Below are 23,849 nucleotides of genomic sequence, written 5' to 3'. Positions count from 1 at the left end.
AAACGTCATCAGGGAGGTTACAGAGAGGAATACTTTGTGACCCAGGGTAACTCAGCCTGACAATGCGCCCATTCACCACATCAACACCAAGCACATTCCTTCCATCTGGAGACACTCCCACCGAGTTAGTCCCTATTCTGAGGAGAGGGAAATAGCAACTTCCAGATGCATCATTTAAGCCATGCATGCACAAAAAACACAATGCTAGAAGAAAAGACAGCAGCCTTGGAACAGCCTTCAGAAATCCTGGCCCTTTCTAAAACATTCCAACTTCTCTATATTGTTAGGTTAGTAATCGAGTTATGAAAGTCAAGTGGCTAACCCATGTAATCCAGATCCATTAGATTCACCACTACAGATGGACAACATACATCATGCTAAGTCTGAATGTGGTTTGCTTCTTTATGACTTTGTCCAACATGTAAACCAACCCATCTATTTCTTTATAACATGGCCTGAGACTTTCTGTTAAACTACAATAACTCAGTCTATTTACAATAATAAAATATATAAACTACTTATGGCCCTTAGCCTGCTTTTTCTAGTAGAAGCCCTCATTCTCCAGCTAACTCCTGTTTCTATTCTTTCTGGGTTCTTGGAAGGACTGAAACTGGCATGGCAGGAACCAAGATTTTTCAGGCCAGACAGAACTGTATGTAAACTTATCTCAGCTGTACTTCCTGCCCATGGCCTTGAAGAAAGACCACTGATTTGGAAAGATGGGAGGAAAAACCCCAAGGATTTAAACTATGGAGCACAGTATATATAGAGGCCTTGACTGCTGTTGACTGCAGGATATATGTACAGCTTTTTCTTGTCTGCAATAAGTGTTATAAAGTAGAACAAACACTTATAAAATAAAAGCTTATAAAATAAAACGTATCTAGTCATGCTGAATCTTTGAAGGTATTTCTATTAGTGAATGCAGAGTGGAGTTTTTGGAGAACAGATATTTATACTGTATGAAGTCTGACAGCTATCTACTCCTATTCCCAACATTGCAGGAGGTGAACCTACACTCTAACCCTGAGTTTAAAAAAAGGCTACAGATATTCTTGCAGCTCTGATGGCTGTGGATTAGGTCAACAATGCTTTTCTCCAATATCAAAATTTAATTGTGATTCAAATGGATCAGTTAACCCAGAAGATGAACTAGCTAACCCAGCAAGGTAGTAGAATCTCCCATATCTGTCCCAACCCAAGATCTGACAAGCATTGCTACTGCAGCAATGGTCCTTCCTATGCCAAGTATCTGCCTCCCTGCATACCGTTTGATGAGAAACCTGGCAAATTTACTACATTTCTTGTTCAGTATGAATTACCCATCTCCCTAAGGCTGGAGAATTGTACCATGGACCAGTCTCCTGTAGGAGTTATAATCAGCTTAAAGACAGAAGGAGCTTTTTTGTTATCCATTAACATTATTATTATCCATCCCACTGAACAGAAACACAGCTTTGGTTTGATTCCGTCTCTCTGTCTTCTGTTCTATGATAGGTCTCCCTTGAAAACATCGCAAAAACACAATCTTTCCTCTCTTTCCTCCTGGAAAAAGTTCCACTCTATATCCTTAAAATCTCTCACCTAGACAAGATTATTGCAATCTTTTCTTATCTCTGATCTTTCTTTGTCTCATCCTGAGGCTCTTACATGTCTCTGGCACTTCACTGCCAAAATAATTTTTCTTTTTGCACAGATCATAAAAGTTTCCTCCCAAAATCCCTTCACTGGTTTCTGTTAGCTCAGTATGAATTCCTGTCCTTACCATTAAAATCATGTATGTATTTGTTCCCTTCATTTCTGAGCTCTTTTATATAAATACATCCCTGCTCATTTCTTTTGCTCCTGCGGTTTTAGTACCTAATCTCCAAAGATCATCTACATACTAAAAAAAACCTGTCCTTTTTTCCTGGCTTTCTGAAATACTTGGAATTGCCTCCTATCATACTTGAATGATGCCACTTGTTTTACGTGATACAAATTCCCTTTTTAAAAAAGCTTTTTGTGAAGCTTTTAACTCAACCCCCAGAGCAGCAGTGCACATCTTGTGCCCCTCAAGATTTAAATACAGCTTCAGAGCCTTTCTGACAGATGACGACTTACGGAGCAGGAAAATAATTAAGTACATGGGGAGTTATTAACTAACTATATTAACTGCCCAGTTTTTTCACCTAGACTTTTAAAGTATGGCCCTATATCACTCAAAGGTCAAACATCACTCTTGGCCTGAAAAAAGTTAGAAACTGCTCCTCCCTTACACAGCCTACGACTGAGCCTAAGTTCATACAATGAAGCAACCATACACTGCTTTCTCCTCTGACCCGGCTTCTACTTTCTTTGTTGTCTCCCCTGCTGAGCATTATATTGCATGCAAACAAAGGAATATAATATTCCTTGTAACCCTTCTCCTAAATTAATGGGGAAATCCTTAATTTATTAGAAACATGATGCAAAAGAAATGGTACAAAACTCCCCAAAGCCTTCTTTGATAATGAATTGGAAGGATAGGAAAAACATATTATAAATAAATGAAGTTACACGGCAGCCACTAATTATAACTAAGGAAACATCAGAGTCACATGCACAGAAAAATTAAGTTTAGTGTGGTTCATATCATTCTGTTTCATATAATATCATATACAGTAAGTTCATGTGACTGCATGGACCGTTATCAGGAGCTGCTTTTGACCTTTAAAGCCCTACACGGCCTGGGAACCAGGCTATCTGAAGGACCGCTCTTCCCTATTACATCTACCCATCCCATCAGGTCCAGCAGGAGAGGCATGTTGCAGGTCTTGTCTGCTAAGGAGTTCCATTTGATCAGATCCAGAAGATGTGCCTTTTCGGCTGTGGCTCCCACCCTCTGGAACATCATTCCCCTGCAAGGTGAGGTTATCCCCACTCCTGCTAGCTTTCTTGAAAGCCCTTAAAACCTGTTTTTTCCAACAATCTTGGGGATCCCATGGGGGGCCTGCGAGGTGGCTGTACTGTATTTACATGATTGTTATGCTCCCACAATCTTGATTTGTATGTTTTTATTTATGTTTAATTGTTTTAATGGCTGCTATATTGTTTTTTGTTATTGGTTGTACACCACCAAGAGTCACATTCAGTGAGATGGGTGGCTATATCAATTTGCTAAATAAATGAATGAATGAATGAATGAATGAATGAATGAATGAATGAATGAATGAATGAATTCCAGACCCAAAATATCAGCTAATAACTATCTCAAGTAATTCACCAATGTCACTATCTGCAAGGTTTTTTTTTTTTACAAAGAAAAATCCTTGTTCAGAAAATAGGCCGTTGGAATAATTTATTGTAAGGTGTTGGAGAAAAAACTCTAAGAGGGAAGTCCCATCCCATCCCATTTGTGACTTAGAAATTTTTTATTCCTTCTCAAGATGAGGTTTGTTTTGTCTACTCAAGCAGGACACTAGAGTACTTCAGTATCCAAACACTTTTATTATGGGTTTGCAAAGCCAGGTCAAGCACACATGGACATGTTCAGCCACACTCCATGGGCACGACCCTGATACACAAGAAACAGGGTGTACTGATAATCAAGCAACAAGTAAATACAAGATTATAAATGTAATTGGTTACAAATAAATTATAAAATGACAACATTTTAAAATTGACCTGAGTTGCTAAGTTGTACTTGCTAAATGTACTTGCTAAATGTCAAACCACTGCTTCAGCTAGCTCTAGCTAAGCTGACCATCTTCCTCTTCAAACCTAACCACAGATACAATACAGAAACTAGTGATTGCTAAATGTTTGCTTAAAGTATTTATTAATATTCAGATGGCTTAAATTCTTCCACAAAGCCAAATGATGGTTTTGTACAGCAGGGGCATACCTGCATGCCAGTTTGCCCATTGCCACCAACCATTTCTGGAGGGCAGGAATCAAGAATGTTGTCTTCTATCCACCCTGCACCCACCACAAATTTGACCTCTGTCTGTGTTTTCCTGCTCCACATTTTTCAGCTTCTAACAGTCCAGTGTTGAAGTCCAGTTTGCCTGTTGTGCTTTACTTTCATCTATGCAACCCCCTTTGATTGGCTACACGCTGGCAGGAATGCCCCCTCATCTAGATCTTTTCTGTGTATTTGGCTCCCTGAAGCTTAGATGCTGTCTCCTTAAGTTTACTATCTACCATCAACCTTCATGGGATCATAAGAGGTTAGCATAGGCTGCTTATTATGAATATCCTCCTTTGTTCTTCATCTTGCTTATATTTTATTCCAAGCAATAATAAACAAGGGATTCTGTATTTTTTTAAAAAAGAAGAAGGAATTAAAAATTAGGACAAGAGTCTATTGTAGGGCAGCAGATGAAAGTCTCTATACAATTGTGCAAAGAATGCCCCAACACAGCAGCTCAAGAATGGAAAGAAAAACAAATCTTGGGAAAATGTTGCCAAATTCATGAAGCAGGAAGATTTTCCTTCTTTGTTAATGAGCCCTTATATAAAGCTCCATTTGTTGCCCATGTACAGCAGGTGGACCAATGACATTTTGAAGCATTTAGAAGCTTACCAATTTTGAACAACATTTTCAGCCATAGTGGATTACCTGATGGAATTTATAATCTGTTTTGTATTTCATGGAGCTCTCGACAGTTGTGGTATCAGGAATTAGAGCTAAATGCTACCTCCCAGGGTACCATTTATAAAGGTGCAAGATTCCATTTGGATACCACATAAGATACCATTTATAAAGGTATGAGACTCCCAGGGTATCTTATAAAGGAATAAGATTCTTCAGATTTACAAGAAAGCCCCACTACTATAATTTGTTCAGCAAGCTATGATTTAGTCTATGCAGTGCTTTGGATTCAAAGGCAAATGAGTGTTTTGACGCATGCATGGGCACACACAGAGCACCTGTCTGCAATTCCTTAAGCCAAATACACTTTTCCTGGGATTGTGCTGCAACGTCATGTAATCCCAGGGGAAAAAACTCAGCCACTTTAAGGAGTTGCAGACACATACCGCATGAAGGGTCACACTTGTTCCAAAGCATTTTTTTTGCCTGAATGCTGCACAATTTCAGATCTCATGCAAAGGTACACAGCTGCTGTTGGCTTGAAGGCCGCATCAGCTTTTTGTTGCATGTTGAGGTCTACAATCCAAAATAGGCAGGGCCAGGGCCCTTTGGAAATAGTACCCCCCTGGCTTAAAGCATCATATTTGCTCTTAACCCACCCACACAATCATGTCAAAACTTTTGGAGCAGTGTCTTGGATATCTCAGCTCTCCATCAAATTATATTCTTCATGGGGCAGAATAGAGGAGTGATCACCTGGCGTCTTACTTTTAATCTCTATTTAGCTGCTGTTATCTACAAAAAAGGGATAAAGTTAAAATAACCAAAGGCTGCTCCCTTTTGAATTGTCCATGCTAATTACCCACACTGGTTTCTCATGGTGTTGGAAAGTTTTGTCCTTTTATATCTAGAGATATAATGTAAATACTTGCCTATTTGTATGTCTCTCCCTGCTTTTGCTTGCCTTGTGTCCCATTTTTGTCAGTTAAATGTTTTGATGTTTACTGATGTTTAATAAGTAAACAAAAATCAAGCTAAATTTTTGCTAGCTGAACTGAGTGATGTGTATGCGGGCTCTGATCTGGATTCAGGGATTGACTGGAAGTGTGCTCCACGCAAACCAACTGGAAATTACTCACAGTACAGTAATCTTCCAATAGACCCAAGGCATGCTGGCAGGCTACATGCAATCCTGAACTTCATTTTACCCAACTCTGACTTAATATGTATAAATCTTGCATGTGAATAACAACATGAAAAAACAAAAAGATCTGTTCTTTAAGGAATCCCTAAATGTGCAAATGGATTAGCTACACCATACCATCTTCATGCATGATGTTTACAACTAGTGTTTGCAGGAACAGCAAACAGGGGAAGTACAAAAGGATGGAACTTTCACACTTTTGAAGAATTGTACTTCTGTTCCAAATTTTCTGTAAAAAATTAAAAAATCCTAAAAGAGAAAAATTATGGGCTGTTAACAAAAGGGTGATGATCACTTTTAGATGTTTCATCAAGATACCATAATGAACTGTTACCAATGCATATTAAAAGATTAATCAGAAAGCAAACTCAGGCCAACAGGCATTCCACAGGCAATTATAAACATATACAAGTAGTCCCCAGTTTAAGAATGAGTTCCGTTGCCAAGGTCTGTCCTTAAGTCGAATTTATATGTATGGCAGAACAGTATTATTGTATAATACTCTATAAGTAGCATTGTGTAATGAACTTGAACCATTGTGTATTTAACTCGAATCATTGTGTATTTAACTCAAATTACTACAATAGGCTCCATTCTTAACTATGGTTTGTCTGTAACCTTGGCATTCTTAACCTGGGGATTACCTGTATAACAAAAGGAAATAAATATTAAAAACTTTCATTCCTGGATCAGACAAAGTAAGACTGAGCTCTGACAGCAGTCAAAATTTGCTCTGGGCTTTGTTCCTGCACAAGCGTGGGCAGCTACTGTATGCAATGTCTGAGAACCCTGTAATATAGAGTGTCACATTTAATTATTAAAAGGATGTGGTATATTTATTTCTTGCCCAGTGTTAATCCCGATGAAATCATTAGTACTTTTCATGCTTTGAATACCACCCAAATTCATTTATCATTTTATTGACTGATTCATTGATTGCTTGAATGTATATAGCCTCCCCCCCCGAAATCTTGTGACTCTGGTTCACAATGCAAGATATAAAAGCAAGAAATCATTTTAGCATATTGTAGTACCTCAAAGTTTAGAGTAGTGATATTTTCCAGAGTTGGCAAATCCCAGATGTGTGGACTTCGGTTCCTAACATTCCCCAGACAGCAGGGTCAGTGCTTAGAATTCTGGGAGTTGAACTTCACGCTTCTGGAAGTTTCCACAGTCTGGAAATATTACATTAGTGCGTGAACTGTATAGCTTGCCTGTAAAGCTTTTCTAGGATCAATTAAGTGCTAAAATGTCCAACACAGTAGATTCAAAGTTCATTTGTCTTTGATGTCTCAGCTTCTTCCTCATCCTAGAATCTTATTGCTGCATAGAAATTTCAAAGCTTGCTATGTTTTCAGTGAGGGTTTTTTTGTTTTGTTTTTTTGCAGATAAAATCTCATACTCATGCAGGTCAGGGGGCCATCTTTGATAGTGTCAACTATGCGGTGTCTAGTAGCTCCTCTTGTACAATTCAATTAAATCAATTACAATTTGGAAATCACAAGGACAATACACAGGTTACTTGGAAAAATGTAGACCACCACTTGTCCTCTGAATCCCTGCTCACTTGTCTTGTAACTGGGAAGTTATTAGAGACACCTTCATTAATATCCTAAATGTTTCTCTAAGGAGGGATAGTCCTACAATGTCTCCTTGTTCAACCTCTTCTTAAGAAGCCTGCTCTGGATCCCTCAGAAAAAGGTTATTATAGGCCAGGCTCTAATTTACTATCGCTGAGTAAAGAGATAAAGAGTTCTCAACTGCAGACAGTTCTGGAGGAAGCAGATTATCTCAACCGATTACAAATAAGTTTCAGAACGCTTACAGGATGGATACTCCTTTGGTCAATCTGATGGATGAACTAGGGACTGACCAACCTCTGGAGTAATCTATTTTATGGTACATTTAACAAATAGAAATGAATAAATGGTCAGGCTTGCACTGGAGATCAGAATTTTCACTGCTTTTTGTGTGTGCATGCTTTCAAGACAGCCTTTGACTCTTGATGACTGCATGGACAACTTCATGCAGTTTTCCCGGTAACATTTTTCAGAATTGGTTTGCCACTGTCTTCATCGCTGTTTTAGGGGAGGAAATAAGCACAGAAGGGATAAATAATGCAGGGTATTGATCATATGTACTGTGAGTTATAACACAGTAAAGAAGTATTTGCCCACTTGTAGCAACAGTACTATAAAACCTTAATTTAATGGACCATTCAGGGGATAGGTATTGTCTGTTAAACACAAATTCTGTTAAATCTGAAGGTTTCTTGAACATGATTTCCTTAAGACTGAATACAAGCCCTTACAAAGTCAGCATGCTAGGGGATGCTATTAGAGCCAGACTTAAGGACTCCTGAAGGACCCTTTTTCTCCAACTGCTCTGGGACAGCAAAGAGGCATGATCAGGGCAAGACCCAGGATGAGAAAAAAGAATGACCGTTGCTGCCCCAAAATATATCTGCCTGCATATCCACTCCTCTTTCCAGCACCTACCTTCCCTCCCTCCCTCTCTCTGCTGCCTGCTAGCCTGCCTGATCAATCTTCCCAGCACCTTCCTGCCTCCCTACCTCAACTCAGCACCCACTAACCCTTTATGCTACCTACCTGCCTGCCTGATCTTCCCTCCACCTGGAATTGAAACATGAAGTGTGCACAGAAGCATATCCATTTTTTAGGGGAAGCAGCAACAGCTATCCAGACTGCTTCCCCAAATTAATGGATAAGTCTGTTATTTTATACTGCTGACTGAATGCAAATTGTGTCTGCTGTATCAAAATGTACTAAACCAAAGTCTGTTAACCTAGGATTTACTGTAATATAAAATGCAATAGCCGAATATGGTTGCAGTTCCTTCAGGTGCTGAAATGGAGCAAATACAGGATATCCATAAGCAGAACATACATATCATGACAGAAAGCCATGTACACTCCAGTGTAGAATCCTATGCCCTAAACTGCTTTCATGACCTAAATATTGCAAAAAGTCATGGGTGGTCTAAAATGTACTTATCCTTTTAAGGCCATTACTTTTCAAGTTGAGAATAACATTTAGACTCTTTCTTGGCTACAACATCATTCATCTTCACAAATTTCATCTCACTGTGCTGCTTCCTTGGAAAATCATAAACTAGCTGTAAATCAACCATGCTCGTTGCATTTTAGGATATTTCTTCCTCAGCATTTTGTTACGGGACAGTATGCTGTGGAAGTTTCTATGTTTAAATAAAATACAAACAAAAATAATCAGATTTCAATATACTCTTGACTGCTCTGTGGTGAGCCTGACAGTCAACCAGATTATTTAATGTATGTCAGAATGGGGCATTCTGAACAGCCAAGAATTCTCTGCTCTGGTTATAATAGCGGAAAGTTCATAGGACTCCCTTTTTTGGACTTTATTGCACCAGACCAATAAGGTAACATTCTAGTCTCTGTAAGGATTCCAGGCTGATTCATGTGGGCAGTCTTCCAATCCCCCAAAACAGAATCCATGAAATCCTTGCCTTCAGCAATGTTCCAGAGCTGAATAATAATGACGCAGCTCACTCACTCATTTTCAATGAGAAACAGGACTACATCTTTTAAGCCAGCCTTTCCCAACCTCCTGCCTTCCCTGTATGTTAGGACTAAAACTCCTAGAATTCTGTGATGACTGATAGGCCAGCCCAGGCACTCCTGAACACTCACCATTTTAGAGACATTCGGAACATGTAATAAAATATAGCAGGCAGTGCCCAAAAGTACCAGTTTATTGGGTTGTATGTGCACAGGGAGGGATCACAGTTTTCCACTGTTATGACTATTGTCCTGTGCTTACGACATTGTCTACTGCAGTCTTGGAAACAAGGCAATCTAAATCCAAACAATGACCCTTATTTCTTCTTCCACTCTCTCATTTTGGTATCTAATGGATGGTGAATATGCCTCCTTGCCTCCATCAATCTCGCAAGTTCCTCTCTCCTTTAAACTCCATTACCCATGCATGGAACTCATTCCAAGATTCCCCAGTTCACAAGACATTGTACTCATGCTACCAGTGAGAATAAAACCAAGTACTGTCACAGGAATGAGAGCCCTAACATATAACACTTTCCACATCAATGGAGAAAACTTCTCCTGGAAATTATTATCTGAGTTATTACCGTGCACTCTTTCTTTTACCTCATTTCCTAGATCAATCTATTTTAACCCTTGGCAGTAAATCTCACAGTTGTTCACATGGGAAGTTATAGTTTCACACCAGTTTTTCCTTGTTTCTTATCCTTTAGCTGAAGTTGCCTTTGTCACTATGATCTCATTAATAGAGAAAAAAAGCAAAAAACTGCCAGGTGAAATAGTCCTCCAAGATAGTAATATTAGCCAGGATCAAGCAAAGCAAGTAGGTAGTACAATAGTCTTAGCATAGTTTCTGAAGGCCACATTATATCAAATATGAATTTAACAGAGAAATATGGCCACTCTATAGGAGGGAGGTCAGGACCATGGCGCACTCTGAAGGGAGAATATCTTTCTCCTCCATTTCAATTATTCCAACATGCTTGGGGCCAAATTGCAAAAGGATGAGCATCACACCTTAGCACAGCAAGCTCGGTGCTTTAAAATGACACTCATGTTAAATACTATAATGCATTTAGCATGAAGGTTGGCCTTTTTGACAGGCTATTTTTAATAGGGAGCAACAATAGCAGACCTGCCATTTCCCTCAGTTATAGCAAATTAACCCAAACAACAGTGCAAAACTTGCTTCTGGGTCTGCCTAGAACAGTTAATTTACCTTTCTCTGGGTTTCATGCAGGATTTAAAGGCCAAGGAACTTTTTTTTCCTACTTTTTTTAAACAAGCCCAAGCATTGCTTATTCCTGCAAGCATATTTTTTAAATTGGCTTCTCCAAGAAAGAGCTGTTGACTCTCTTAAATTAGGAATGTTACTTCTAAACCAGAAGCACATATTCTGACCAAGCATCCTTTAACTTAATAGAGGCATCAGGGAGATTAAGATGCTGCCTACATAGCAAGCTTATATAATGCATTTATGTCTGGTGAGAAAATGGGATTTGGTATAATCAGCTGCAGCTGTTGGACCCAGAGTACAAAAGGTTGGAAATAATGAGCATGTCTGCACTAGAGGGTGATCTCAGTTCATTCTCTTCCATTCATGCAACCTTCTCCAACTGTCTCCATATAATGTCCTTTAACAATAATTGTTGATTCTTATTAATATACAGTATTTGAATTTACAAGCTTTTAGTTTATTTTAGCTCCCAGAGAACCTGGAGAATGCAATGGAGAGCTTAGACAGGATCGAATCAGTAAACAGATTGGAAAGTAATCAAACCAGTTTACAGTGTTAAGGTTAAGTTTAAAAAAACATTTGAAAGAGTTTGTTATTACTGGAAAGACCTGTTTTAAATGAAATGCTGATGTTGATAAAAGCAAATTTAAACAATCATAGAATTTCAAATTATTTTTATAATTTAAAAAGGGATTAATTTTACCCAGATCTATATGATGTAAAAAGATAAATCAGTGTTCTCTTTTCTGTGATCCAGAGTACAAGCAATAATAACAGATAACTCTTTCTCCTCCCAATGAGAATTTAGCTGTGTTGCATTGATTGGTCCCCACACTTTTCATCATCTGCAACAACACACATCCTGACAATATCACAAACTTCCACAGGGATACCTGTTAACCATTAGACTGTGTTCGGACCTGAAGTTGGAAAAATAGGCAGGGGCTACTTCACCGTACCTGTTGGGAGCTCTTTAAAGAGCCAGCACTTTTCCTGGGCTTGCATGATAGCCACATAAGTTCAGGAAAATATGCATTTCAATTCAGGAAGTGTAATGGAGGCAACAGGCACAGCGTTTTTAAGGAGCCGTCAACAGGTACAGCAAGGTTGCCCACACAAATCCAAAGCACTTTTGCCTGCTTTGGATATACTACTGCACACATGCTCAGCTCCAAGTGCTTGGGACTCCTACTGTTAAGTCTTTAACAGTCACTTATAACCAAAAAGAAAGGTTCTCAGAGTTTTCTTTAACCTTCTTTAATGTGTTGAAAGGGAAAAGGGAATTATGTTACAGAAATCTGGCAAATGGATGTATTTTCTTCACCATCCAATTTATAAGTTCATTAGTGTGGAGCTATCTTGAGTCTTTTGCAAATCAATTGCTGATGAATTGGTTTTTCTGATAAGAGAAGAACATGCATATGTTGTTTTTGTAAATGTATGAATTACCACCCTCTTTCTTAAAGTTTGAGAAACCCATAACATCTATGCAATCAAGTAAGCGTCTCAATTTGAGAAGTGGTCACATTTGGGCAGCAACAATTCAGATGACCATTAAATATCAGCATATGATTAGAGTTTTTTGTAATTATAGTGGTCATCTGGATTTTTGCAGCCAAAATCTGATACTGTAGTTCTATTCTCAATCACACAGAATCACTTCTTTCCAGAACTGTAAACTTGTGTCATTATACATGCTTTCATTCCTCAGTAAGGCAATTGGTATGGTTCATGTGTGCTGAATTGCACTGCCCCTAACATCTTCAGGAAGGGAACCTCTCCGTGTACATTTGTTTGTGTGAAGGCTTCCTGTTACTTCTACTTCCTCAACTAAATCTTCTCTATTAGTTAGTATCAAATCAAGGGTACCTGATCTTCCTGTATCTTTCTCTACTCCTCAAAGATGAAAACTTGTCAGCAAGCCAATCAGGAATTTCCTAGGAGGCCCATGCTTAGCAGAATTTGCCTCTGGGTAGATGTTGTGGTAATTAAGCTTCACTCATCATTATGATTTCATGCCTCTTTGAAAGATCTGCAGTTTGCTTTTAGATGGCACTGTCCACATCTTCTCCTTGGCTGGGAAGGCAATTCTAGATGCCAAAAACCATATTGCTTCTATTTGTTTTTATACTTATTTTAATGCAGTTGATCTCTACAGTATTACACAGTTCATTCATTAGAATTTCTGAGTGGGGATTTATTATTATTTTTTAAATATACATTGCAAATCCGCTTCCCTTTCTATTGTTTCTATTTCTTTTGAACAAACAGTATCCTTCAGTTGCTATATTCTCAGACATAGGAATCATCCCATTAAGGCACCATTATATATATTAAAACATATTTGCCTTTCTGTACTAATACCATTTATGTTGTCAGTCACTCACTTCTTTCCATTTCCAGTCCTTTTCATAGACTGGAAGCGTAGATGAGTGCATCACTTGAGCCCCCATGGTCATGAGCTTCTTTCTTAAATCTGCAAAGTCTGTAGTGATATTCTTATAGATGTTCTTTGCAGTATCATTTGGCCCTACTTCTATTAGCAAGAAGGAATAATTGTCAGGGAAATGAATAAATTGTTTTGTCACATCTTTACTCCTTGCTCCAGTCAGATAACATGCTTCGTAATTTAATTAACCAGATAAGTAAAGGAGAGATTGTGAATGAAGCCAGCTTGCTAGATTACCAGCAGCTAGTTTCAGATTTATACTCCACATCCCAAAAAAGTGAGAGCTGTCTGTCATCTACAGCCTCAGAATCTGATTGAACCAGCCGCTCCTTCTGCTAGATATAAAAAAGATCCAGCTGTTTAAAAACAAAGTGCTCAAGCCCAAGTCAGTTGGGCAAGATCAAGGGAGCAAGAACTATACAGCTTTCAATAAGGCAACTTTAACATTAATCAAGGGTAAATAAAGTATCTTGGAAACTGTAATAAGAATTTCCCAGCCTTATTTATAGTGAGTCAATTAAGTCAGAATCTCCTTGAGCAATTTGAAATGCTTCTCCCCAGATCTCTATCTGAGCTGCAGTGCATTCGGAAAGTATTCAGACCCCCTTCACTTTTTTCAATTTTGTTATGTTGCAGCCTGATACTACAATTGTTCAAATTCATTTTTTTCCTCATTAATCTAAATTTAATAAATTTACAGACATTTTAAAAATTCTGTTTTCACTTTGTCATTATGGGGTACTGAGTGTAGATTAATGAGAAAAAAATGAATTTGAACAATCGTAGTATCAGGCTGCAACATAACAAAATTGAAAAAAATGAAGGGGGTCTGAATACTTTCTGAATGCACTGTAAGTTGCCATTGAGGTAACCTGACAACTGACTCACTCACCATCTCTTGATTGTTTATGTCTGTGTTTTCTTTCATTTGTTTCCTAGCCTCCCCAGAAGCTCACACAAAAAGAAAACCTCCAGAGGTCTATGGAGAGAGCTTGGCAAAGAATGAGGTTTTCCCTCTTTACAGCAGTTTTGAGTAATTATGTGGAGTTCACAAGATGTAGGGGAGGTCCAGGGAATTAAAGCAGAGAAACATATAGCTTCAAGTAATTGCTATTTTTGTAGAAATAGATAAAACATCTGGCTGGGATTTTGCATTAAGTTTTTATTTCTGTTTTCTGTATTGTGCTAAGTCTAATTGTATCTTACTCTCTATACAAGTCAGAGAATTGGGTGTAAACTTAGCCTTTACTCATTCTTCAGGCTGTGCTCATAAGATATAAAGTCTTGTATAGAATCTTTTGGTGATCTGTAATTGTAAAGACTACACAGGATGACCCTGAAAGACCTTGAAAGAGGGGAAATCTGTTACCAAGGCAACAAACAAATAAATGAGGTTTGACTTTAAGGCAAGAAAATAGTTTACAAAAACATGTCAAGCCCTCCCCTTAATTCATATGAAGATAAAAGGGGGAGGAAGGGAAGCACATTCAGAGTTACAAGATTCTGTTACTATAGCTGTTTTAATAAAAGTAGCTTTAGGTCTGCATGGTGTCTATTCCTTAGTCTGGTCTACTTCATAGGGTTGACAGTAATAATGTTTGTAACTTTTTTCCCAGTCCCTTCATGGAAACTTCAGAAAGATAGCTCTCTTTGTTATGACCATCGCTATACCATCATCTTGTAGTCTGGACTACTGTATTTTCTTTTGGGTTTTTTTCATTTTAAACAAGTTGCCAGCTGAAATATACAATGAAGTGAGCAGTTCTGTAATTTATCATCTTCAAACTGAATGTTTGCCTTTTCATGTTTTATCTTTTTTAAAATAAAGTTTGATTTTATTCATCTCCTGTGAGACTGATTTAATCTTGTGAGGGGGAGAGCTAAATCCTCTAATCCATTGTTTCTATGGCACTTAGCCAGGAGGTACATTATTGAAATTATTTCCATTTCCAGTTTTTGCACACACATTTCACATTCCTGTGTTGGGGGGGCACCAAATGAGACATCCCCTAGAAGATAGGTAGTGGCAACAGGAATTATCAAGCTGATACCTAAAAGCAGAAGGTGGGACCCGGCTGTGAAGACTCAGAGGACTTCTGGGAGAGGACATTTGTGTCAGCCCTTCAAGATAGAACAGGTCAGGAAACAGACGTAACAAAAACTACTGGAATTCTACTTTATTGTTATAAGGTGAAATAACAGAATCTTGAAAGCCTGGCAGTTTCTCTCTCCTTACCTCTTATACAGTCAAGAAAGGGCAATCTTGAGTTTCTTCCTCACCATCTCCTGTCTTTCCAGGCTAAGCTGATGTTTCCATGATGGCTGTTGCATAACATCTTTAAGGTTATCTCCATACTCCTCTACAATAGTTACCAAAGTGCTAAGCTATTGATGTATACAGTGTTCACAGGATTATTGACTGATTATGTGCCATCAAGTCAGTGTTGACTCTTAGCGACCACATGGATAGATCTTTGTATAATGTATCTGAAGTAGCAACAATTTGAGCCAGGTCATTTGTGCCTCAAGTGTGAACTCTGGGTTGATTTGTTCATTGATCCATTTGTTTGTTTTCTTGGCTGTTTATGGTATTCTCAGAGTTTTCTCCAATACCAAATTTCAAAAGCATCAATACTCTTTCTATTCTGATTCTTTAAAGTCCAACTTTCACTTCCATAGAATGGCACAAGGAATACCATTGCTTGTACTAACCTGTTGTTGCAGACACATCATGGCATCTGAATATCTTTTCCAAGACCTTCAGGGCTACTCTACCAATATCTTTTCCAAGAACTTCAGGTCTACTCTACCAAGTCTGTGGTGTATTTCTTGACTGTGTGTTCCTTTCCTGTTGATGTTCACAGGATAAAGAAGCTTTTATCAATCATGTACCATCTTCATATAATACCTGCAGTGAACATCAGTGTATTTTCAGGATCTTCCAGTTTCCAATCAATCTCAGTTCTTTTTAAGGATATGACATGGATAATCTGACAGTTGTTTGACTTGGCCAGCATATTATTCTATAAATATATGTGTAACTGTATAATATTTTTCTAGTCAGACATAAATAATTAAGGAAATGCTTTGCCAAGCATTTAGCATTTGGAGTTCAGTTGTGTTTTGTGCAGGAGAAAAATTTTATGCTCTCTAGAAATGCATCAGCCACATACATGCAATGAAGCAATTTTTTTTAATTCAACCAGAAGCACAACACTCTTAAATTAATACCTGGAATAAATATGATCTCCCAAGTATTCTGGCAGAAAATATCTTGAAGAAGCCCCAGGAAAAATGTCACATGATATATTATTTACTAAAGTATATCTGTAGTCGCAGTACAAGTGGCTGTTCTTGTAACTAAATATGCAGTCCCTCTTTGTCTGTTATTCAGGATCCTTGAAAGATAGGTCAGGAAGTACAAAATTAAAACAACTACATAGGCTGCCACCATTCCCTTTCAGCTTATTGTAGAGTGGGAAAGACTCCAGACTAAGACACACTTGGCTGCCTGGGAGTAGGGGCCATTTAGCTTGCTCCCACTTACCTCAGGCATACCTAAGTAAATACAATCAGTGTTTCAAAGCATATCTGTCTTGGAGGACACAGGTTCTTAAAAGAAATCTGCAGAGAAATCCAGGTTAGCTCCCCTCCCCCAAGGGAGTCTGTAGTTTAAATAGGATAGTTAAGAAAATGGTGAAGCATACAATTTGAATAGTAAATAAAATCCAAAAAAGTTGGTCTAGCTAGTTCTTAATGCTGAGATAAGCTACTTTAGCCAAGTAAGTTTTCTCAGAATTCTTGATTCAACAACATCTTAGCTGGGTCAGTGAGTCAGTCAGGAACTGCCCAAGAACAATGAGGAACAAATAGAAGATAAAGATATTTTGCTGGGTTTTATATTGTTCAGCTAAGTGACTTTTACATTCTATTCTTCCTCTGATCAATGAACAAGATTATGGAAATTGCGGGCATGGAAATTCTTGTCACCATATACTTTCAGTAGGTAAGAATAGGTAGAACTGTTCCTGCCAGAAGCCTCGTACATTTGCAAAGGGAAGTACTTGTGATATAACTAGAGAAGTAAGAAATGGAACAGCCATCCTTGTCAACTCCATGGGGATTTTAAGAATGGCAAACAAAGCAAAGCCAAGCTTCCTGAGAGTTACTATTGCAGAGAAATGAACAGCCAAAGAACAGAATGGGAGGGCTTATGGACTGCCACTGCCAGTAGCAAAGCAAGAAGTTATACACAGAGTAAACACTGTTTGCTTAAAGTGGCATGGACATCCTGTGCCTACACAGGTGTCTGTAGTATAGTGTTGGCCCATCACCTTTATCTGTTTACTAGCAATGGTTGCCAATATGTATACCCCAGGTCTTCCATCTATACTCAGCTGTTACTATATAGTAGCGCTAGGCAAATAATCTGGAGAGGGCTGGTTATTAATAAAGTTATTAATAAAGTTATTAGAGGACAAAGAAACTTACTTCCCTATTAATACCAGCCCAATACAGAAACTAGACAGCCTAATCAAGAGAACCCTCAACGACCTAACTAAGAAAGGCCAGATCACAAAGGAAGAACAGTGGTGGATGAAAAGCAGTAGACCCATCCTCCCACGCTTCTATGGACGACCAAAAATACACAAGCCTGACATACCGCTCCAACCAATTATATCTTTACCAGGGACTCCAACATACAACATAGCGAAAGAACTGACAAAAAAGCTTGGACACCTCAGAGAGACCAGTGAATATTCTATCAACTCCTCACTACAGTGCCTCCAGAAACTCAAAGACATACACATAGATGAAGACGAAATATGGTCTCATTTGATGTTACAGCACTCTTTACATCCATAAACCCAGAACTAGTGAAAGAATCCATATCAGCAGTACTACACAACACACCCAACTTAATCAAATACACCCAGATTGAAATATCCAGAATCATGGACCTCATCAACCTCTGCCTCACCACCTATTTTCAGTTTGATGGACAAATATACCAACAAATCAGAGGCACACCCATGGGATCGCCACTGTCAGGACTCATAGCAGAGATTGTAATGCAAATGCCTAGAAGCTACAGCACTTCCCCACATACAACCTAAAGTATGGATCCGGTATGTAGATGACACATTTGTATAATAAAAAAAGGAACAACTAGAGAAGACACATGAAACCATCAACAACATCTTCAAAGGAATAAAATTCACCAGAGAGGAAGAAAACAACAACACGCTACCCTTCCTGGATATCCTCATCAGCAGAGAAAACAACAGTAAATTAGAAACCCAAGTTTATCGGAAGACAACCCACACCAATCAAGTACTTCATTACCAAAGTAACACCCAATCTCCCACAAGAGGAGCTGTGTAAGAACGTTATTCAAGTGAGCACAAATGCATTGCAGCAACCCAGAATAGCAGAAAAAGGAAACAGACCACCTATACAACATCTTCCAACAAAATGAATATCCATGCAACTTTATCAAAAAGCCCCTGACCACTCAACCTACTACAACATAACCGACACAAGCTATGAAAAGGATCACACTGCCATACATCAGAAACGTCTCAGAAACCACCAAGAAACTATTACAACCACATGGCATCTCGTAGCACACAAACCAACAAAATCACTCCAAAATATCTTAAGTAAACCAAAAGACCCAGTAGCACAAGAAGAAAAAAACAGGAGTTATCTACAACATACAGTGTAAGGACTGTAACAAACACTATGTAGGACAGACAGGCAGAAGACTAGCAGAGCACATCCATGAGCACCAACTAGCAGTCAGAAGACATGATGAAAACTCCTTAATCTCAAACACATGGACAGACTGAACCATAGTTTTAACTGGGAAACTGTCACCATTTTAGACCAAGCTAAATCCAAAAATGCAAGAGAATTCTTGGAAGCTTGGTATTCAGACAAGGCAGCAATTAACAGACCCATAGAGATAAACAGCATCTCCATACTATTCAAAAGAGACAAAAGATCAGAAGATCTCCATACTATTCAAAAGAGACAAAAGACCAGAAGATCATCACCCAGATAAGCAAAGGTTACTGCCAGGCACACAATCAAGCAGTAAACATATGCTAATCAACAAACTACCAGGGGAGCAAAACAAAACCCCCACCCCCACCAGCACTGGCATGGCATGCCACAGTATATAGAGAGCAAACCCCATCCCATTTTAGCACTGAAGATGTTATCTAGCCAGGTAATGAAATGTTTGCAAGAAAAGAACCAAGCTCAGAGATCCCTAAGGACTCCACAAGTTTCTAACCTCCAGGCCATCTGTCAGGATTCAAGTGTTAATGTGGGGCTTTAAAGACTGAACTTGTCTTCAACTTCAAGCACTGGCCAGGAAGACAATAACCTTTCTTCTCCTAGGGCTCCACTGGTAGTTTAATACATAAAGAGGACAAAAGATTGTACCACATGACAACAAGCAGATAGGAGCCTAATTACAAATTAGGGCAAATAGCTTATTGTCATACTCCCTCTCTACTCTATGAATGGTGCGATGGTGTGCTTGCTCTTTAGTCTGAACAACCAAGGAGCTGTCATTCCTTTTTTCAACTTCACAACTTGTATCCATGGACTTGTCCTGCTTTCCTCTCAAGGTATCACTACCATTGACCTGTCAGGATTCCAGTCTGCTTCTGTTATAGTCTGTTACTTGATGCTACATGGGCAATTATGATAAGTAAGGCTTCCAATCTAGCTGAAGCAGGAACAAGAAGATCAACTAATGTAAGCCTCACTGGCATTTTATACTCAACTTACACTGCTCCATCATCCACATAATAGTTATTTGGAGATGATATACCGCAACACCCAGAGAAACAACAATTCTTTGGGCAACTGGGGGGGGGATCACACTCACTAGAATAAATGGAAACCCCAAATGCAGCAAAGATGGCTTACCACATGTTAAAGGATGCAGTAACATGGATTATCATCTAAGAGCCTCCCATCTGGCATATAAAGCCATTGAATCCAAAATGGAATCATGAGACCTCTAAAATAATCTAACATGAGATAGTGATAGCCATTAACTCAGAGAACTTTAAAAGGAAATATTTATTTATTTTATATATCAAATTTGTCACTGCCCATCTCATTAAAAAGTGACTCTGGGCAGTTTACAGAGAGGATAAAATCAATTAAAATACAATATAATAGCAGTCTTAAATAAATAATAAATAAATTCCAAGAATTGATGGAATTGGCGAGTAGCTGGGGATTGTCATTAGGGCACCAGCCGTCCCCAGGATGGATTAGAGTTCTTATCACCCCACACAAGCTAGCAGAACGAAGTCTTTAGATAAATTCAGGGAGAGAGGCTACAATTTAAATCTGTATTAGTCACAGCCACTGCACATTTAAACAAATAAAATCTCCTTTGAGTCAAACTTGATTCCTGGTGACTTCATGGATACATCCATGTAGTTTTCTTGGCAACAGTACAATGTGGTTTGATTCTGCATTCTTCCAGGGTATTTTTTCAACTTTCCACTCTAATCTACAACCCTGCTATTTCCTGGTGATTTCCCTCCAAGTATTATCTCTGCTTGGCATATTGAGATCAGCCAAAGTTGGCTAGGTCTTGTTACCTAACTCTACATTACCTCCAGTAATAAGGCAGTATATCAGTACCACTGCTGGAGAGTACATGTGAAAGGATGCTATTCTGTTCATATCTTGCATCTCAGCAACATTCTCCTGGGTTCATTTATAAGGGTGATTTCACATAAGTTCTGAATTTTCTCCAGATACAGAGTAGCCTTCGCTAGCTCGGTATCTTCCAGATGTGTTGGGATTTCAACTCTCAGAATTCCTACAGACTATGGCCGTAGCTAAGAATGAACCCAGGACATCTAGAAGGTATCAGCTTAGGGACAGCTGATCTAAAGAAATAGGTTGATTTAATTGGTGATGTATTGACATCTTAAATGCATTAACATCCTTCCCCTCCCCCCATTTGAATTTTATTAGGGGTGGACATACTAAAGCTTGGCAAATCTTCTCACCCTTGGCAAATTTAAGATATGTAGACTTCACCGCCCAGAATGTTGGGAGTTGAAGTCCACACATCTTAAAGTTGCTAAGGTTGAAAAACACTATTAAAGACGTATTAGTAGCATACCAGAAAAAAGGAGGTTTGTTCTTTCTTTTTTGTCCAGAGTAGATGCTTTTAGGGATAGGAGTAAGTGTGACAACACATTTCATTTCACGTTTCACAGGCAATTATTTGGCCACAGAAAAACTTTTTTGTTTTTGTTTTCCATTTCCTGCCTAAAGGGGAAGTGGAAGCCTATAAACTGGACTACCACAAAAAAAAAAAGCTTTCCCTAGCAAAAATAGGGGTACTTGCTACTATCAACAATCCATGTGTGCGATATATCACCCAACACTGGCATCTACAGGAAACAACAGCATCAAAATGGTGGGGCATGATCAGCTTTTGGCCTTTTTTAATGTGTGCTGCACACATTGCATGCATATAAAAAGGGGCAAGACTTCTGTCATGTCAATCACCCCTGCCCTTTTGATGCTACTGACATGCCTCCTCCCTCCGCAGGTGCCCCTAAACAGAAAATAATCTTACCCAGTCATGACTTGGGGAACAATTCTGTAAGCAGCCATGCAAGTTATGAAGAGCTTTTGCATCCCAGCTACTTAAGGTCTCTATTGCAACTACCCTGCACCTATCAAAGCAGAATGCCACCATATAGATTGTTGTCGCTGCAGACAAATTCTTGCTTACATATTTGCCTAGCAACTTAATTCATGTTTTCCAGTGGCAAGACCAATGTTTTACCCAGCATCTCATTTTCTGCAAGAAATATTATTCTCCCCAATTAGAAGTTAAGCTAGAAATACCTTGGCTTTTTTGCATATTTTTCTTATGCTACATAACTATTTGTTTACATGCATCCATAAAGTCATATCATATACATGATAAAGCTTCCTTGTTTGTCCAAAATGACAGCAGCTGCCTAGGATCTCAGGCAGAGGTTGTTTCTACTATCTACTGGAACGGCCAAGACCGAACCTGAGACTTCAGCACACAAAGCATGTGCTCTAACGCTGAGTTATGCTTGCTCACAATATAACGGTTCGCTCTTGGGTGCACTGAACTGAGAGCTGGAAGGAAACTTTCACACCACATAAAAGCACGTGTGAGCCTCTCAGGCAGAATTTGTATCATTTGCCCTTATTATTAAAAGCAGGAAATAATGCAAACATCTAAGGCAGCCAATATACAGAAAATTGCAGGCTTAAACTTCTTGAGTGAAAAAAAGATCCCAAACGGAACTTTACTGCCCTCCTCCTACCAGGCCATGGCCATATATATGTTCATTACAGCAATCTCACTTAATCCAAGATAACAACATGGCATGGGAAGCAGTTCTTTGCACTCCCCTTACATGTTCCAAAGATCATTAACCAGCATTTTTATTGGTTTATCTCCCTCAAAAGCAGAATAGCTCTCCCGATCTCGAAAGATTTCTCTCTCACACACACATACACACACACACACTCTTGCACTGTACCCTTTCCATGTGATCCAAACTTAGAGCAGGTATCCATGCTGGTTCCACAGGCTACAATAAATCTCCTTGACAGCAAATCCATAATCTCAGAAGCAACACAGACAGGAGTCCTCATTCAACAAGGACTTTCCTTCCAGTCGGTGAGGACTGGAAATATCGTTGGAAGCCGGTAGAAGGAACTCTGAACAAGTTCGCTCTTGAATGGCAAAACTGAAGGACTATACACATTTCACATGAATATTCACGAGTTCAACTTTTGTCTGTATCAGGGCTGACATTACAGCTGTTTTCAGCAGCCACAAATTCCTCCGAGAATTTCTCTCCCTCCCCTCCCTAGTTCTTCCTTTGGGTTGAAAGAAAGGGGGGGGGGGAGAGGGAGGGTCTGCTTTTGCTGCTGAAATTCGGAGCAATTCATCTTCTTCTCTTACCCCTCGGCTCGTCCATTCCCTTTGCGCACGCCCGCTGCCTTTCCTCCTCCCGCTTCTTTGATCAGCTTCTCTTGCCTCCGAGAAGGGCACATGCAGCAGGGTTATTTAACGGTCCAAGGCCGTGGGAGGGGTTATTCTATGACTCAGAAGGAGAAGCAGGTTGGATTGTCTGCTTCCCCCCCGCCCCCCCATGGAAATCTTCCTGCTCCACATCTGCAGGGCAATCCTCACAAGTTCATCTTGGGCATTTGGTGACCCTCATCCAAGTATATCCTTCCCAACTTTCAGAGTTGTAAACTGGTGTCAGATAGGTGTACCTTATTGTACTGGCACTTTTCAGTACACAATTACTTAAGATTCTTTTGAAGTTGCCTGACGTTCAAGTCATTGCATCAGGATGGAAGAACTATTCCCAGAAGAACACTTCTATGCCCCCTTCTTCTTGCTACTGCTGGTGCTTATGAATGCTAGACAAAGGCTGTCCTTTCCTGCTCCCCCATGGTTTTGGAATTAGACTTTCCCTCCCTGGACATGTTGTATTTTATTTCCATTTTATTAAATTGGTATATTTCTATGGCTTGTAAATACCATTGACTGTAAATAAATGAAACGTGATATAAAAGAAATATGAAATATATGATCAGAGAATCACTTGTTTGGCTGAGGAGAAATTATTATATCCCCTCCAGACTTGTTCTTCCCCACACTTGATCAGAACCACATCCTTAGCACCACTTATTTTACATATACAATGTGCTATTATTTAAAGAAATGTATTTCTCTTTTCTCTCTATGAGAAGCTTAACAGAGTGGCAATACAGAGCTATTCAATCTATGAG

The 23,849-nt window shown here is 39.0% G+C and overlaps 1 protein-coding gene across 3 annotated transcripts in view; it reads right to left on the bottom strand.

The window, feature by feature from the left end:
• ENTPD1 (ectonucleoside triphosphate diphosphohydrolase 1) overlaps positions 1 to 23,128 on the bottom strand; it is a 47,085-nt gene extending 23,957 nt beyond the window's left edge. The window contains exon 1 of one of the 3 annotated variants that reach the window (XM_088131891.1): positions 23,011 to 23,128. In XM_088131891.1, coding sequence (XP_087988017.1) covers positions 23,011 to 23,026 — 16 coding nt within the window. In that variant the 5' untranslated portion in view covers positions 23,027 to 23,128. Of the gene's footprint in view, positions 1 to 22,582; positions 22,871 to 23,010 lie in introns of those variants that run through there. The other 2 variants (XM_088131890.1, XM_007424748.4) reach the window with 2 other exon arrangements.
• Positions 23,129 to 23,849: the final 721 nt, after the last annotated feature.

This window comes from Python bivittatus, unplaced genomic scaffold, assembly GCF_059951505.1.
Source record: "Python bivittatus isolate LINGU-HERP-01145 unplaced genomic scaffold, Pbiv_v1 ctg000980_np1212, whole genome shotgun sequence".
Classification (NCBI taxonomy): Eukaryota; Metazoa; Chordata; class Lepidosauria; order Squamata; family Pythonidae; genus Python; species Python bivittatus.
This window is presented reverse-complemented; position numbering and strand designations above follow the sequence as displayed.